Genomic DNA, 17763 nt, shown 5'->3' with positions numbered 1-17763 from the left:
AAAACCAATCAGCAATTCAACATTTTTAAAATAGCAATCTAATTAATCTAGCCCCTGACCATTTATTTTGGAACTTCAGAAAATCAACAATTCTTCACAAATGAAATATCTAACCCTCCCTGTTCAATTCCACCACCCAGACAAATTCCAATAAGACATTTATAAGAACATAAAGCATTAGAGATCCAAATTATCTTAAACTACCCCTTCCAAGTTGATTTGGGCAGTCATTTAATTCTTTGACACCAAAAAAAAGGCTGAATGAGCCCATTTTAATTTTCTTACAAGCAACAGCTAGTTGCACTCATGCTGGCTTAACCTCTTAAGGCACAAGCCAAATTTTGCCAATCCTTGCCCATTTAGGGGGTACCCTATTTAAAGCTTTATAACTCCAGACGTGAACACCACAGAGACTTGAAAAATGGCTTAAATGAAGCAAGACATTTGTACAATTTACAATACTAACACAGATTAGTTTATATTCATAATTTTGGAAGAAATAAAGTGCCACAAATGCAATTGTTTTGACAAAAAATCCAAAATAAATTTGCACTTTTTAAGTTCGCAATGAAATACTGCGAGATTGAATATATGCAGGAGGTTAAACTATACATGTGCTAGGTCAAAAACTTCTTGACCACAAGTTCATAAAATCTAAGGGTGGATATGTAGAACTACTATAGATGTATGAAGCAAAAACTAAGCAGTGTACCCAGCATCTCCAAATCTATCCAAAATGTCTAAATTATGCATTGCTGTAAATCATAACATATCCATGTATTTCACTACAAATCAACTGTTTTGACTCAAGAAAATCACTGTTGCATAATTTTCAAATGGGAATTACAAGCTTTCAGTCAGTACAGTGGTCTAAAATAGCTAGGTGTCCAGAAACATATCCAAAATCTCTCCAAAATTGAATAAAATGTTTTTTGTCCATTATAAAGCATATAAATGAGCCCCTTATGAGGGTTTAAGATGAAACATTGCTATCAGATTAAAAAAATAATGCAAAAACATTGTCACACAATGCGGTACAGTACCTAAATGTGTAATAATTAACTCGTGTGTATTTCTATACTCTGTACTCTCGTATGTTTTATTGTATGGGGATGAGACAACATGAAAACAATTTTCACCCGTCCACCACGTTTTGGCAATGTTCCAGCTCTGACGTCATCACTGTTGGACGCTTCACAAAAACTATTACACTTCCGTCTAACGCTTACATTACAGTGTGAAATATTTACATTATATAACACCACTAACCTATTTAAAAATACTCAATTTCAAAAAGAACGTATATAACCGAAATATTTTGAACGATAATACTTACATAGCAATGGTGAAATCTCCTCTATGTTCAGTAGATAGAGACAGAGAGACAGTATCAATTATATTGTTCTATTCGCTTCTGTTTTGCTCCAGAAAACGATGTCAGCTAGGTCTATCAGCAAACATATGGCTTAGCTATGTTCAGAAGTCCTCAATAATAATAGTATTTTCCAAGAAATTACGAAATATCCTTGAACATGTTTCGTTAGGTGCATCGTATTTGTCTGCTAACAGTGTGATTGCGTAAGTGAATGCTATGCTAAGAATATTTTCTGTTACGCTGACCTATAAAACGCTATTCCGAAAGCAGAATTAGACATGTTATATATCGTTAGAAAGCTTATACTCTCGCCTACCGAATAAATGAATTGTAAATCTAGTCAGACTGTACTAAAAAGGGCGACGACGCCGTAAACAACAGGTGTGGTGTTACGCACAGCTATTTTGGAAGATACCCAGGCGTCACAGATGCGCCTATATTTCCCAAACGGATTGTCCAAGACAATATATGACCACGCAGTCTCAAAAGGGACATCTATACACGTAAAACCAACAGTAAGGTTTTATATTTATTCAATATTTAGTCCCAGATATTGACTGTAGAATGACATGGTATCATTTTTAAAAACTTTTTCTCGTTTATTTCGTTATTCAGTGAGCAGCGTTTTCAGTGCTGTATAGGCATATCTTAGGGCTATTGTGGGGTTTATCTTGTTGCTGTGACGGAATACGATTTTTTAGTGGTGAAAGAATATTTTTATGAATGCCAAGATAGACAATATTGTTCATTATGTCAAGGGTGGGGGGTGTTTTTTAGATGAGACTGCAGGGAGGGGGTGTGTGTTAAATGAACGACGGGAGCGGCAATGGTGGGGCTGCGAAACTCCGTTTTCGGCATAGTTGTCATGTATCGTCTACTAATGAAACGGAAACAACGCGTTTCTGTTTTCATCTCACACTTTGGTTGCAGTAGCACCGAATGTTTGAGTTTAGTAATTTATGCACGCGGGCGTGCCCACCACTAGGGGCTGTGCGCTAAGAGGTTAAACATCCATATCACACCAATAGCAACTCCGTAAGTAAATGAAGAATATGAAGGTGGCTCTGCCCTCAGGTGCATCTGCAGAGGGGGCCTTTACCTCTTGTTGACGGGCTTCTCGTCCTTGTCGTAGGGCCGGACGAACCACTTCCCGATGCGGGCGAATCCGCGGCTCATGAGGCAGCGCTCCAGCAGGTTGTGTATGGCCTTAAAGAGCAGTGTGCGGCACTCGTACGTCAGGCCGCCCTCCCACACGCCGTCATCTTCCCCTGCCAAAAACAAGGGGGCCCAGGTCAGATCCATGGGGAACACCACAACAGCTCACCGGCATCTTTCAATTTCATGGCACTCTTCGGGAACACACACAGACCATGGAGGCTGTCAAACAATTTACTTAGTATTATTTTTGGTTACACTGGGCTAGTGGCGCTCACCAGTGCCCTGGGCTAGCAGCGCTCACCAGTGCCCAGGGCCAGCAGCGCTCACCAGTGCCCTGGGCTAGTGGTGCTCACCAGTGCCCTAGGGCAGCAGCGCTCACCAGTGCCCTGGGCCAGCAGCGCTCACCAGTGCCCTGGGCTAGTGACGCTCACCAGTGCCCTGGCTAAAGGCTGAGAAAGTGAACTGAAGTACATAGCTACGAGCAGTAAAGAGCATGCCTGCACCCATCGCTGAAGACATCACGCTAACAGAGCAGTTGCGTGGTTACATCAAGTAACAGGAGCACAGGCTTACCATGTCTCATTGCTGGATTTGTCAGAGGAGGAACTTGCACATTTCAGGAAGTGCTTTTACTCAGGAGTTACAAAGCTCACACTTATATAAACATACAAGTTATAAAATTAAACAAAACAGAACAAAAACACTCATTCAGGGCTCTACGTTAACGTTTTTCTAAGGAGCACACATGCTCCTAAGTTGAAAATTTTAGAAGCCCACTAATGCATACCAATTAGTAAATGTGCTCCTAAATTATTTTTCCAGGTAGCAAACTTTTCAGGAGCAAATAATCCAAAATGGGAGCACTGTACAGCCCTGAAAGTAAAGCAAGTTCTACAAACTGATGCAACACAGTCGCACATAGTGACACTGATCACAGGTTCTGAGATAGAAGGCTCAAACTAACGGAACCTTTCGCAAACCAAAGTTGGTTAATGAAAATCCAACAACCATAGTGCCAATGATCACAAATGGAGAGAGCTTGCTGAATAAACCAGCAGGCAGGGATTAGCAGCCTGGTAGCATGGCTTCCTGTGGTTTTATAGGTCTACAAAACAGACGTTTGCCTGCAACACTTTATTTATAATAGCATTGTTTCCAACCCTGAAAAGCAACTTGGCAGTACTGTAGTATAATGTTAAGGAGCTGGTCTTGTAAACATAAAAGCTGCAGGTTTGATTCCCGGTTAGGACAATGCCGTTGTACCCTTCAGCAAGGTACTTGACCAGCACAGCTTCAGTATATATCCAGCTGTATAAGCGGATGCAGTGTGGTTACAAAAAAATAGTTGTGTAAGTCGCTCTGGATAAGTGTGTCTGCTAAAGCCTGTAATATAATGTAACTCTTTCCATTCCTGGGTAAGTCCAAACGGGCTCTGAGTGGCTAACAGACCAGAAATTACAATGACCGAGAGAAAAACTGCACTGGGCTCCAATGGAAAGCACCGGCAGAGAAATGGGCATGTGAGAGAATTCTAAATTAAACTCAAATGTAGCCACTGGCGCATGCAAAAGTATAAATGACGCTCTCAGGCTCTAACGCTCTCAGGCCCCAACGCTCTCAGACCCCAACGCACTCAGGCCCCAACGCTCTCAGGCCCCAACGCTCTCAGGCCCCAACGCTCTCAGGCCCCAACGCTCTCAGGCCCCAACGCTCTCAGACTCTAATGCTCTCAGACCTTAACGCTCTCAGGCCCTAATGCTCTCAGGCCCCAACGCTCTCAGGCTCTAACGCTCTCAGGCCCCAACACTCTCAGGCCCTAATGCTCTCAGGCCCCAACACTCTCAGACTCTAACGCTCTGAGAATCACAGTGTCTGACACGGCAGGTCTGAGAATCACAGTGTCTGACACGGCAGGTCTGAGAATCACAGTGTCTGACACGGCAGGTCTGAGAATCACAGTGTCTGACACGGCAGGTCTGAGAATCACAGTGTCTGACACAGCAGGTCTGAGAATCACAGTGTCTCACACAGCAGGTCTGAGAATCACAGTGTCTGACACGGCAGGTCTGAGAATCACAGTCTGAGAATCACAGTGTCTGACACAGCAGGTCTGAGAATCACAGTGTCCATACGGCAGGAAAAGGCCTGCCCATGTGAGCGATGACAGAAGCGCAGCGGACGGACTCAGCGGCTGCAGGAAGCGCCAGCCCATCAGCATAGTTTACCTGCCATGACAGATCAACCGTATTATATATATATAATCATCACACCACATTTCTTACACTACTTTATTGACTTACTTTCTAAGATTATTCAGTTCACCTGCTTTCTAAGACTAATACCAATCTAAACACAGTTTGCCTGCTTTCCAAAAACTAACAGCCATACAGATTCATTTAGCTTGCATTCAAAGATTAAAATCCAAGGAAATTCAATCTTCCGGCTTTCCAACAGTGATCTTTATCCAGTTCACATGCATTCTCCCAGTTTTTTTAAATGAGCAAACTGCTTTCTTAGAACTTCAGACTTTAGCAAGAATTTTGCAGCCAAGTTCCTATTGTAAATAAACTGAATAAAAGTAATAAACTTGTTTAGCCAGGTGCATTTCAGTTCAGTGACGGCATATAAAGTTAAGCAGTGATCAGAAGGGGAAGGATTAGGGTTGCAAATTTTAGAAATATTACGGAGAAAGTTTCAGAAAGTTTCCAGGAAATTTAAGAGAATTTCTCTTAAATTTTCCGACCCGTTGCAACCGTTGGAAGGCTTATGGGGGCCCTTACCTATGAGCTCGTGGTGGATGAGCTCGGCGAAGTTGGGCTCGTCCCCCCACCAGAAGAGCCAGAGCTCGCGCCGGCCCGGCGTCTGGTGCCGCCGCCACACGCTCAGCACGTCCGACTTGAGGCAGCGGCTGAAGCTGCAGAGGATGGGGTCCTCCTCCGTCACCGGGAACAGGATGGGGGCCGAGGAGGGGCCCTGCCACACGAAGCGCTTCCATTTTATCCCCGTCAGGTCAGCCTGCGCGAGACGAGGCAGAGAATCCATTAAGCCTTTCAGCTTTCGGATCACAGACATGCGATTAGAATGTTCTGAACTGAACATTCTAGTGCTGATGTCACAGTCACTGCCGGCAACGGTAACTGACGGCAACAAAGTTCTGAGAAAACATCCCAACAACCTACTCTCCAAAGGGTCAAGGAAGGAAGGTGGGTGAGTGAGACAAGTGGGGGTACAAGGCGAAAAACTTAATACAGATGAAATAACAAAATACAGGTGCAGGAGAGCGAGAGATGGTGAGATGCAGGTAAGTGTGTGTGTGTGCGTGTGTCTGTGTGTGACAGCAAAACTGTGAGCACAAGTGAGTGATCTGGAGAGAGTGAGAGTATGGGTAAGCACGTGTGAGAGATAATAAAAGAGAATGACGGAGTAAACAAAAGCCAGCTCTGCTTTTAACAGCAAGTAAACACCTGTCCAATAGCGCTCCACGGCAGAGCTATTTTTAGCTCAACGTAACTTCCGGTGACACTCAATGACCGGAAGTCAGACAACAAAGCAGTCGCATTAGTACACACGTCTATGGAGAAGGCGCCAGAATCGGTAACGTTACAAGCTTTCAGTAAGAAATTTTGTAAGAAATCATGGTTTATATTAAACATTGCTGTTATGCAACATGCAATAGCGACAGTCGGTACACAGACAGACTGTTTATGGCGGGTGCAGGATTTATAAACTTCCCTAAACCCAAGACGCAACTGGAGAAGTGTCAGCATTGGATTAGGGCTTGTGGCCATCCAAAAGTGCAACTGAGTGCGGAAAAGGTGAATAAAAGCACGTTCATTTGCACAAAACATTTTGTTGGAGACAATGGACCAACGGATGATCACCCTGATCTCATCCCTGCAAGATATTAAATCGAACAGGCACAATCTGAAATATACAGCCTAAATGGTAAATACACTGCATTTATATAGCGCTTTACAATTGATGCCTCTCATTCACCAGAGCAGTTAGGGGTTTGATTGCTGTTTAGTACGAAAACCGAAAGATTGACAGTTGTCAGTCACTCTCCCTCAACCAGCGCCAACTGGTGAGCAGAAAATTGGTGGGGTGCAAAACTTTCCTTTAAACTAATCATTGATCTCAACCTGTTTTTATTCATTTTACTTTATTATCAAGTGTGCCAACAATCGGACTAATCAAATGGCAAGTAGCCTAACACACAGCATCTTCAAACCGCATTAGGGGGATTAAATCATAAATTCAATTTATCCATTAAAAATCTGTTTTAATCAACAAGTAGTCTACACTTAACAAACAAGATACACCAGTCTGTTATCTACTGTGTTAGCTTTCAGAATAACCAGCAAAAACAAAACCTGCACTTCAAGACTGTTTTAGACTGTAGATGCGTGCAAGTGCATGGATCCGCAAATAATGTTGATTAAATATGTGCACAATTTTGTACTGCAAATGAAAATAAATGTAGGCTATAAGGCCTAGGCTACTCGCTAAAACTGCCTATTTGGGGAGAGCTGGCTATATATGATAGTATTGAGTAGCCGATTTTGTGGATTAATTGTATTGATACTCAAGGAAAATCAGGGGAAGTTTCTGCCACTGCTTAGTGATTAAAACAGATTTTTCTAAATCGCATTTATCATTTAATCTCCCTAACACAATGCGAAGAAGCTATTGATTAACTCATATTTCTTTCCACGGCACTTTAACCATTGTTTCAGTCATACAACACTATGGAACTCAACCTCAGCAGTAAATTGTGCCCCTGGTACCTTATCGGGTGTTAAAATCACTGGATTTATATTAGCATTTAGGTTGGAAGTTGGTAGTACAGCCATTATTTCTGCGTTCCAGACACATCGGGAACTGGAAAATTCCCAGTTCCAACTAGGAAAATTGCACTGGAACGCACTTCCAACTCGGAAATTCCAAGTTGGGAACTGGGGAACATTTGTAAGCCCTGAGATTACGACATACCGTCATTTGACGTCACATCCAACATGGCTGCCTACAAAGTCAATGGTAAATAAAATAACTGCAGCATGTTTTGAAGCTTTTGAGCACCGTTTTAAGTTGCTTTTCTGGTGGTGGCTGGCGAAATATGGCTGTTGTTGTAGTTCCAATGTAGCAACCAGTTAGCAACTTGCTTTTTTAAAAGCACATAACAGCTTCAAAATTCACCCATGGCGGAAGAAACTGCCAGGTTGGCCTACAAAAATACGTCATCTACGAAGTAACCACTGGAACGCTCCGAGCTCGTAAATCCGACCTCCCAAGTCGGAGCTACGAGTTTCCGAGCTCACCTGGAACGCAGCATATGACAACAGGCGCTAAGCCAAAATGCACATTTCCGCGTCTGACCTCCGTTCCGCTAGCAGTAATATGAGGTCACCAGTGACGCCGCCGCCGCGGAGCGCTACACACTGCTTGCAGAGCAGCCGTTAATCATCTTAGGGAATTCATGAATACACAAAGCATAACCCGACCAACAAAGACCTTTCGACCTAAAAAAAAAAAAAAGAGGCTCTGTCACAACTTCAGCACAAGCTTCACACACACAACTTGCCAAAAGAATATGCAAAAAATGACATTCTCTCTAAAACAGCTGGTTACATTTTTATGATGTGGCAATGCCACATGGCATGCATGAAAAATCCCTTTGCCTTGAGCCCAGTACCTCTGAGGTGCTTAACTGGCACAGTCAACAGCCGTATGCTGTAAACAGTAAGCTGTCACCGTCCAGTGGTTTACATAAGGCGCAAGCCGTAGCCGTGGAAACAAGTTTCCAATATGGCAGCAGCCACAGCACCACTTGGCGCACGCAGAAACTCTGCATGATTCCACCTGCACAACCTCAAGTACCAGCTGAACAGACCTGCCCGGCCAAGAGACTGTAAACAACCAGGAGCCCGAGTGCAGTGAAGGCATCCTCCCAAAAATTAAAAAAAATTCTAAACGGTCCTTAAGAAAACACTAGCTGCGGCAGAAACGCTCGGACAGTTAAAACAGATTCATCACTGGGCCCGTCTCAGCTGCAAGACTACATTTCCACAGGATTGCAAAACAAGCCACAAATCATTGTCTTTATTCTGCAATACACCATATCCATGTGCGCACATTACAATACAAATAGTCCTGAATGTGCCAGTAAAGGCAATACATTCATGAATGCAATTATTATTATCAAAAGACAGTTGTAAATAGGGCTGAAACAACTAATCGATGACATCGACAAAACTGACAATAAAAATTTGTTGGCAACAAATTCTTTATCAAATAGTTGGATCGACTTTTTTTAAAGTTCAGTAGGGTGTGTTCCAAATGGTACAGCTGTCCTACTTACAGTGTAATAGACCAAATCGTGCCGGTCTGGAATGGAAACGCATTTGAAAGATGGGGAGACGGAGGTGGCAGCTCTACTGGTGGAAACTCATGCGCGACCCAAATCTCACAAAATAAGGGAGCACTTCACATTGAAGAATTCAGAAAGATGAACTTGCAGCATGAAAGCACAACAGTGATGCGTGAGCACCTGAAGAGAAAGCACGTAGGAGTTCTAACTGAAGGTGAAGCGGGCTAAGCACAATAAGTAGATGCAAAATCCTTGTCAAAAGAAATAAGCTAGTCATCAACTGCTTTTCAACAAGCTCCGTTTACCACAAATTAAAGGTTTAGCTTCAGTGCTTGTTTACCGTCTTAACGGCACATTACAGTGACCGCTAACTAATACATTCCCTGTCTTCTACGGACTGCCCCTCCCTACTGATGCAGCATGCCTTTAATGGCAAACTGTCTGAATATTTATATATCGCATCAGTAACTTTTCCCATTTATTCTTCTTAGTGCATCCCCACTGTCCATTTACTGTAGTAGTGATGGAGTGACAGTGATCAGTATTTGGCCTTTAAACATCAGTAACAGTTAACTACAACAGTTAACTTAACCTTGGTCATTAATGGGTACCACAGTGTATGCAGGTTTTCATTCCAGCCACCATAGAGGGTATGCACATGACGTCACAGTAGGTGGAAGTCACTGCGGTTACACCCACTGAGTGGCAGAAAGACTACTGAGTGGCAGTGTTAGCGTTCAGCTTGAATGCTGCGAAAACAAAAAAAAACACATCTAAAATGGGAAAGAGCTGTTGTGCGATTGACTGTACAACTAGATTCAACAAGAAATCTTTTTTACAGACTGCCGAAAGCTAAAGAAAAGAGAAGCAAATGGATCGCTGCAATTCGCAGAAACAACTGAAACCCAGGCACCAAAACGTGGATTTGTGGTTGTCATTTTGTGTCAGGTATGTTGGATTTTTGGGTAAAATCATACCTTAAGTTATGTAGGCTACTGTATTGACTACTCATTAATTAAATATTTAGCATCTTACATTTATATTCTGTGTAACTGTAAAGTTTTTGTCAGCATTTATTAAAAAACATCCATGATGATGAGCCTTGTGTTCTACAAAAAAAGGGGGATGGTTAGATAATAATTTATGCTTGGCTAGCTAATACTAAGGTATGATTTTACCCAGAAATCCAACATGCCTGACACAAAATAACAACCGCAAATCCACGTTTCGGGGCCTGGATTCGAGTTGTTTCTGCGAATTACAGCGATGCATCGCTTCTCTTTTCTTTAGCTTTCAGCAGTCTGTAAAAAGATAGCTCCAATTTCTTGTTGAATGTCCATGGACCACTGGTTCTTCGGTAAGTTGTAAGAATCACTGTCGAGTCCATCTGCCTTTAATATAAGCAGATAATCGTTTGTTTTACTCCCGGTTTTGCAGTTTTCTCTACTTAAAGGCAGCCATGTCGCAGGATGTTTTGCCACTCAGTCCCGACTGAGGGGGCGTATTCCGGTGGGAAAGTGACGTCAATGCATACCCTCTATTGTATTCTCAAAATTTTAACAAGTTGTTAACTTTTCTTGCGTAGGGGCTCTTCATGTTTAGAGGGATTATTTGCCCTCTTAAGCCACATTATGTCAGAAATAGCTATGCATGCCACAAAGAATAAAAGTCCCATATCCACACTGCAGTATATTGCAAACAATTTACATAAGAGAAAGATTTTAACTGATCAAATTAAAGAGTTTAAATCAACAGGCTCCTAATTGGTGAAAGCATGGACACATGGCCACTAAGAACTAATCATTTGTAGATAATGAAGAATTAAAAAGACAAAGCAAATGATAACAAGCCAAACCTTCAATGTACTAATACGTATTAAGAAAAAAAATTTGAGCCAGCCTTAGTTCAGAGCATGTGGACATGCTACCATGTCTTCATTGCAATACTGTGGCACTACTCATAGTCCAGCAATGGCCTCTTGATGAAACCATTTGATGTGTTGAAGCCATTCAATGTATCAAAGCCTGTTGACATCTTATGTCTTACATGCTGCTATATGCACTTTATTAAAACCTTCATTATTATGCAGATGCTTTATAGCATACATTTGCATGTTTTTGTCTCATAACTTTCATCTTCTGAGTTGTTGAATATTCTTTTTTTTTTATACTCCCAGAAACAAAAGTAAACATTCTGTGAAACAACTAATCGATTAATCAAAAAAATAATCACCAGATTAATCGATTATAAATATTGTTGTTAATTGCAGCCCTAGTTGTAAATAATATTTGCAGGTGCAAGAATTTCTGACAGAAAATCACTTAAATGCCATACTGAAAAATATGCGAGTCTCTATTTATTAGACATACGCTTTGCAGCTCAGATAAAGAATCTGAAATCTGAAGACAGCCCACATCTGAGAGCAGACTGCAGTGACTAGCCTATGTAAAACACCGGGTCTATAGTATACACACATCACACCTTGGTACAACACCACACTAAAATAACCATACCATGCCAGCAAACCAAAATGAGCTGATGATGGTGGCAGATTCTGAACAAAACCACAGCTCCAGCACCTACAGGGAACCTCACTTCAGCCAATCAGAGGCAATGATCCTCCACTGGATAAAAAAACTATTAAACTGGCATTGAGACAGTTTACACCAGCAGTGAGTGAACAGTAACCCGGAGCCCAACAGTCCTGCAAACGCTGTGTCCAACAAAAGGAGCAGGGTAGGAGGACACGCTATAAAGAGCAAAAAGAGGATCTCCACAGGCTCATTACACCCCTCTTAACCATGGTCAGCTCTCGCACCTGAACCAGAACCACCTTTCAACCCTTCCGTTTGTCATGGAGTCACCTGGAACCTGCCAGCAACACCTGCGCAGGAGATTCCAGAGTGCGTACAGAAGCCTGGTAATCACGCAGCCGGTGTTCCAACCACAAACAGCGTTTTTCTCTCTAAAGATTTGACACAACAGATCTGACGAACGGACTCCAGTTTCTAATTATGCACTCAAGTGTGAAAAAAGAATCTACAATTCTTTCTGTGCACAGGTCTAAATCAAATAAAACACTAAAAAGCACAGGCTGAATCAGTGTTATTAGAAACGTATTAGAAACTGACCCGAGACAACTTAAAATCATCTTTCACAATTTTACAATTAGACAAAACAAACAGAAATGGGAAACCTATTCCCTAACCCACCAACCATTCTCTCGAATAAACAGCAAATGCAAGGTTTTTGGCCTTGAAATTGCTGTATGTGAAACACAAGATGACAGTCCTTTTTTCCCCACTGCCAGTTTAAAGCTTATGAATTCCACGCTCATTTCAAAAGCACTGCGTTCAAATACATCTTCCTTGCCTTGCCTAGTCATGTTAGCAGAAGGCATCGCACTTTCTTAGACTACAGACCAGAAATAGCATGTTTGGGATCTTAAGGCTCGTGCACAGCGTGGCAAAACCACAGACGTTTCAGTTTCCGGGCTTCATTTACTCCTGCACTTACAGCGCTGATGTTAGTACACTCCAGCCTCACAGGTTGCTTCACGGCTGTTTACGCGCACAGAAACATTTCCCGCATCTAGACTCCCCCTACACTCTCTGGCCTTACACTGTACACTGTTTTCAAATTATATTAGTCGCATCCACCGCTTCAAATGCAAGCAGTTTACGGGAAACTACCACGAGTATGCGCATGGCCAGTCTGTCAAAGTTGTTTGCACCTCATTTCAACGTATAATCATGTATATAGTTGTAATGCATGCCAGCTGCGCTCTTTCCCATTATTTTTCCATTACCGTACAGAAGCCAGAAATGCTCATCTTTACAGAGTAAACATTCCAAACAACTACTGTGGGAAAATACGCTAATCTTTTCTTTACAATATCCATGGAGCGTATTCTCTTTTCAACGGACTTTCAGTTAAAGCAAACTACCCCGTAAAAACAAACTATCAATAATAATGTAAATGTCTGGGGAAACATTGTGAAGTACTGTACATACAACCTATCGTCCCGAATTATTTGGTGAGTTTGACCGGAACAATTGAGACATAATAAATGGACAAGATAAACCAACTTGACGTGACAGTAGTGACACCCGCAGTCACATTTCCTAAAACTGTATCTCCTATTTCGCTCCACCTTTGAGCATTCCCTATAGTCCTGTGGTTATCACTATCATCCGTCTTTTCGTTTCAGACCAACATTGGTTTACTAATTTAAGATAAAATGCACCAATATATGCGTGAAGCAGCTTTATAAAGCAACTAGCCCCAGAGGTGAGTAAACAGTCCTGCCATGCAGGGGCCAGAAAGATAGGCTTCCTTACACACCGTTTTTGGTTTAGTGAACAACTTCTTGCGCAACAGTTGTAGCCATACATAAACAAAGATAGCCTTAGCACAGCCGACCGCCAACATCTAGCTGTTCCTGAAATTAACCCACTGTACACATATTCGGACACGAATGGCACCAAAACAAAATGCATTTTCAGTTCTTCGTTTGCTAGATTAGTATATATGCATAATGATACATTAAGTGTGTAGCCAACTTAGCGTGAATACAATTTTCTCTAACGTCAGCTAAATATTAACTGCAACGATGAGAGACTTCTCGATCCATTTGTCTCCAATACATAGACTAATATTATGTCAGTATTTTGCAGGGAAACACTAAAAATAAAACGAGTATCGGACAGAACTGTCCAGTCCCGGCTAGCAAATTCGGCTAAATTCGGACTACTCCACCGAACAAGGAAGCTGTGCTGTAGCGCTAGCAGATCAACTTTCTTGGCTCGTTAGCCTTAGACCGTATAACATAGGCAACCATCTGACCGACTAATTACTGGCCTCGCTTAATTTGGTAACTAACGTTAAGTTACCTACCAGTACCGACTGCTGGTTTACGTTAGCTTACCTGGAACATTTAGTAAACTAACGTTACTAGCAAACTTGCTGGTGTAAGCAAAACGGTTGTCGTCAGATAATCAAAATGGTCAAATCATAAAAAATGACAATGCAGCGAATACGCCTGCTGAACGTCCATCCAGAGCTGTCCGCAATGCTATGCCAGCCAGCACCGTTAGCCCACTAAAGTCAGCAGGCAACAACTCGTTTTCCAAAATTAGATCATGCTAACTAGGTTCCCAACCAGCGAACTAGCTAGCTAGCTATCGCCTTACTAAATGAAATTAGGGCCAAGAAAGTTCAACTTACATAATCACAGCTATACAATGTGTCATTAGTTTAGCCAGCATTGATTCAATTTGTGGCATTGTTGAATCCCAACAGTGAGTTCGAATCCTTTTTACTTTCAAATGTAGTTAGCTAGCCTAGTCTAACCAAACTCTAGCTAACGTTAATAACAGATGGCCAACTAATATTCCAAAACTTGGCAGACCTAAATTACAGTAACAGCCACCTACGTTTCTCACCAAGTGAGGAAAAAACTTCAGCCCTAGCTGACATTAGCTACTTGGCTAGTGTCGAGAAAATCTTGCTTGATCAGCATGTCAACAAGACTCTTGAAAGCTTCAATATCACTCGAACTGCTAATAGCACAACTAGCTACAAATCAAGTACACACAGTAAACTATAAACAGCTGGCTAGATGGCCAACTAGCTAGTGCGAAGTATGAACCAAGCAACGTTCCTTACTAAGTAGACGACTATTGTCTTTTGTATTACATTACTGTATTATTCAGCCTCCTGACCAAGCCAATGAAAACAAAAGAAATTTTGAATCAAATGTCTAATGTTCGGATTGCAACACAACAGGCCAGAACCTGCGCTCGTTTAGCCGAAAAGCTACATAGCATTGGCTAGTTAAAAATGGCTTCTTTAACGTTAGTTTTAGCTAGAAGCTAAATGTCTTACCAGGCAGAAAAGGTTGGAATGGCAGTCCTCCAGGCTGGCCCCGTTTGGTACAAAGCAAGAACTCATACTTTCAATGTGTGAACGAACGATCCATCATTCCAGTTCCCAATAAAGTAAGAATAATTATAAGCAGTAATATTCTATGGTGGAATAAACTGATGAAAAAGTCTACACAATCCAATCGGTTGGGGAATGTAAGCTAGCTAAGCAAGCAAGCAAGCCAGCTAGCTAGCCAGCTAGCTATAAAGCTAGCCAGTTCAACACCCCCTAGATTTTCTCGTTCTCTTCAGCAAATATTTCAGCTGAGAGAAAATGAAAAACACCACAACCTCCGCATCGCAAAACTATCCAAACGTGTCGATAAGTTAAAATCTGAAAGAAGCGAGAACGCTCTTAAAACAAAAAGGAAAGCAAAGAAACAACTATCCCCCTCCTCTTTGCTTAAAATACCCTCTGGCTTTAAAAAATGTACTCCTATTCCTCTATCGTCGCCAAGCAAGAAATAATTTTTAAAACATATCTTTAAAAATCTACCTAAAACAATAGTATGACTATATTTCCCAGGTCAGTTTGACCATTGCTATTGAGACACTGTTCCTGCTGGTTCCAATTGAATTCATGGATTCCTTTCTTTAATGGCGGCCACAGGGACAACTCTGTCTCCCAGACCCTATTGGTTCATTCGTGGTCATGAGGGGCGTAATAATACTGTAACTGATGGCTATTGCCGCCAGAGCAAGTGGCGCTACTGAGCATCCAGGCCACAGTGAAAACTTACCAGCTTCAGCAAACTGTGCTCCACCTAGCGCCATAACCTAAGAAATGTAGACGTTTTTAGACACAGCCTGACTACACAGTAACAGCCTGCTTATTAGAATATTAAATAAATATTAGTTTTGTTAAAAAGGCAACATTCCGTTCCAAAGAAAGATTAAGAAGATGGCCAGACTATGCATGTCTGACTGGGAATTGGACTCGGACACAAAATAATAAATGGCACGGAACCTTAAATGACCCCAGTTGGTGTGCTTCATCCAGACGTGAAAGATTAGATCTCTTACAGTGCAGCGTAATCGTTACACCTAGGTATTAGTTTTTCTACAAAATCCACAGGGACAGGCTCCCCCTGCCCCCCCCCCCCCCCCACCCGCACCCCACCAATCTTCATCGTCATCAAAATCGTATTATTATTATTAGTAGTAGTAGTAGTAGTAGTAGTAGTAGTAGTAGTAGTAGTAGTTGTTGTTGTTGTTGTTGTTGTTGTAATAGTAGGTGTATTAGTATAGCACGAATACCCTTGCAAGGTGCACCCACGTAATTAAATACCCATGAAATTTAAGACGATAATGAAAATAAGACTGAAATCATACACAGGCACCTAGGCCTACTTAAGGAACTGTCTGTCTAGAATGTGTTACGTTTAAATGCCCATGCTTTTTCAAGCAAATGAAATTCGATGTTTTAATAAATGTAACTGAACGTAACAACACAAAATGAGCACTGTACAAAAAGCGTGTGTATGTGTGCGTGTGTATGCGCGTGCGTGTGTGCGTTTATCACATTCAAAGGTATAGTCACACATACCATTAATTACAACAATATTTACGACAGAAAAATTCTAAAATATTACAGACATAATGTGATTACAGTGATACATAAAATGCTTTTATATTATATTGAGGATGTGACAGAAATAGTATATGCTAAATATTTCACGAGGGATTGATCGGTTCAGCTTACATTTGATGATGACTCGATGGAATTAATTATTAAAGTTTTGCTGTAACTGGTTTAGCAGAATACCTAACTGGATTTGCCTGGCAGCCACAGTCCATTTGCCAAATTATTCCGGCTAATTACAGTTAAGCAGCAATTTCAATCTCTCATCAGCGTGTACACACACCGCCCACTTTTTAACAAATCCAGTTTATCCAGTTTCAGAAACTGGGCGCACGACCTTAGACAAGAGTAGACGCATGCATCCTATCCGTTAAGGAGGCATTTCATGAGAAACTTTATATCAATCAATAAAAATTGAACACTCATGAAACCGTTTTGGTTGCTCATGTTAAAACTGCATTGTAAATATAAGGGCTGTGGGAGAGTGAAGATTAGTGGGACACAGTTCAAAACCAAGCTCTTGTTTAGAAATGTTAAGATGCATTCATCATCTACCATGCTTTCGGTAGGAATTAAATAGGGTTGTTATGAAATAGGAGCCTGTTGACACCTCAGTCTTTAATTTGATCAGTTAAAAAATTTGCATGTCAAGATCACATTGCTGTTTTTCTGCACGTAATGTGGCTTAAGAGGGCAAATAATCCCTCTAAATTCTGGGATTGCAATTGTGGTTGGAATTTAAACCAACATACACAGGTGGCTTCAGGTCCAAGACTGGCAATCATTGCGCTAGAGGACAAGTCAAATGCAGCTTCTCCATTCTAACTAATTTTAGTTCATTATTAATGGGCTTGCTTCTGCATGTGCAGGTGGTCACTCACTCACTCATGGACATTTAGTAGGACGCACTTCCAATGGCCTGAGATTTTTAAGCACAGCTTTATCACCTACCGTTACTTTAGTTAACCCTAACATGTTAGCGTTTCGCCTACTTTAGTTAACCTAGTTAGCGCGTACGGATACTATTCTGCACGCATGAGTAGGAGCTACGGACACACAGCTACAACCCGTGTACGGATGCTATCCTGCACGCATGAGTAGGAGCTACGGACACACAGCTACTACTACCGGTACAGATGTATGGACACACGGACGCTACAACCACCGATACAGATGTATAGACACACAGAGGACAACAAATAACGTTACAGGGGTGAGGACATGCCATAGCTAGCTAGCTATATAGTTAGCCAAGTTCTACTCCTGACACTTTTAGGATATGACTAATCCCTGGAACATAATCGCTACTTGCTGATCCCTGGCTGTATGTAACGCTACGGTGCGACCTGGGTCTGGA

General features: G+C 41.8%; 1 protein-coding gene across 3 annotated transcripts in view; it reads right to left on the bottom strand.

Annotated features, from left to right (window-relative positions):
- The window catches only part of LOC118209594 (mediator of RNA polymerase II transcription subunit 13-like), an 85825-nt gene extending 70380 nt beyond the window's left edge, over nucleotides 1-15445 (bottom strand). For all 3 annotated transcript variants that reach the window (XM_035385044.1, XM_035385045.1, XM_035385046.1), the window contains exons 1-3: nucleotides 14787-15445; nucleotides 5314-5548; nucleotides 2475-2643 (exon numbers count right to left, since the gene is read on the bottom strand). In XM_035385044.1, coding sequence (XP_035240935.1) covers nucleotides 2475-2643; nucleotides 5314-5548; nucleotides 14787-14852 — 470 coding nt within the window. In that variant the 5' untranslated portion in view covers nucleotides 14853-15445. The remainder of the gene's footprint in view (nucleotides 1-2474; nucleotides 2644-5313; nucleotides 5549-14786) is intronic.
- Between the last annotated feature and the right edge of the window lie 2318 nt (nucleotides 15446-17763).

This window comes from Anguilla anguilla, chromosome 12 (genome assembly GCF_013347855.1).
Source record: "Anguilla anguilla isolate fAngAng1 chromosome 12, fAngAng1.pri, whole genome shotgun sequence".
Classification (NCBI taxonomy): domain Eukaryota; kingdom Metazoa; phylum Chordata; class Actinopteri; order Anguilliformes; family Anguillidae; genus Anguilla; species Anguilla anguilla.
Note: the sequence above shows the minus strand (reverse complement) of the source record. Positions and strands in the feature narration are given on the sequence as shown.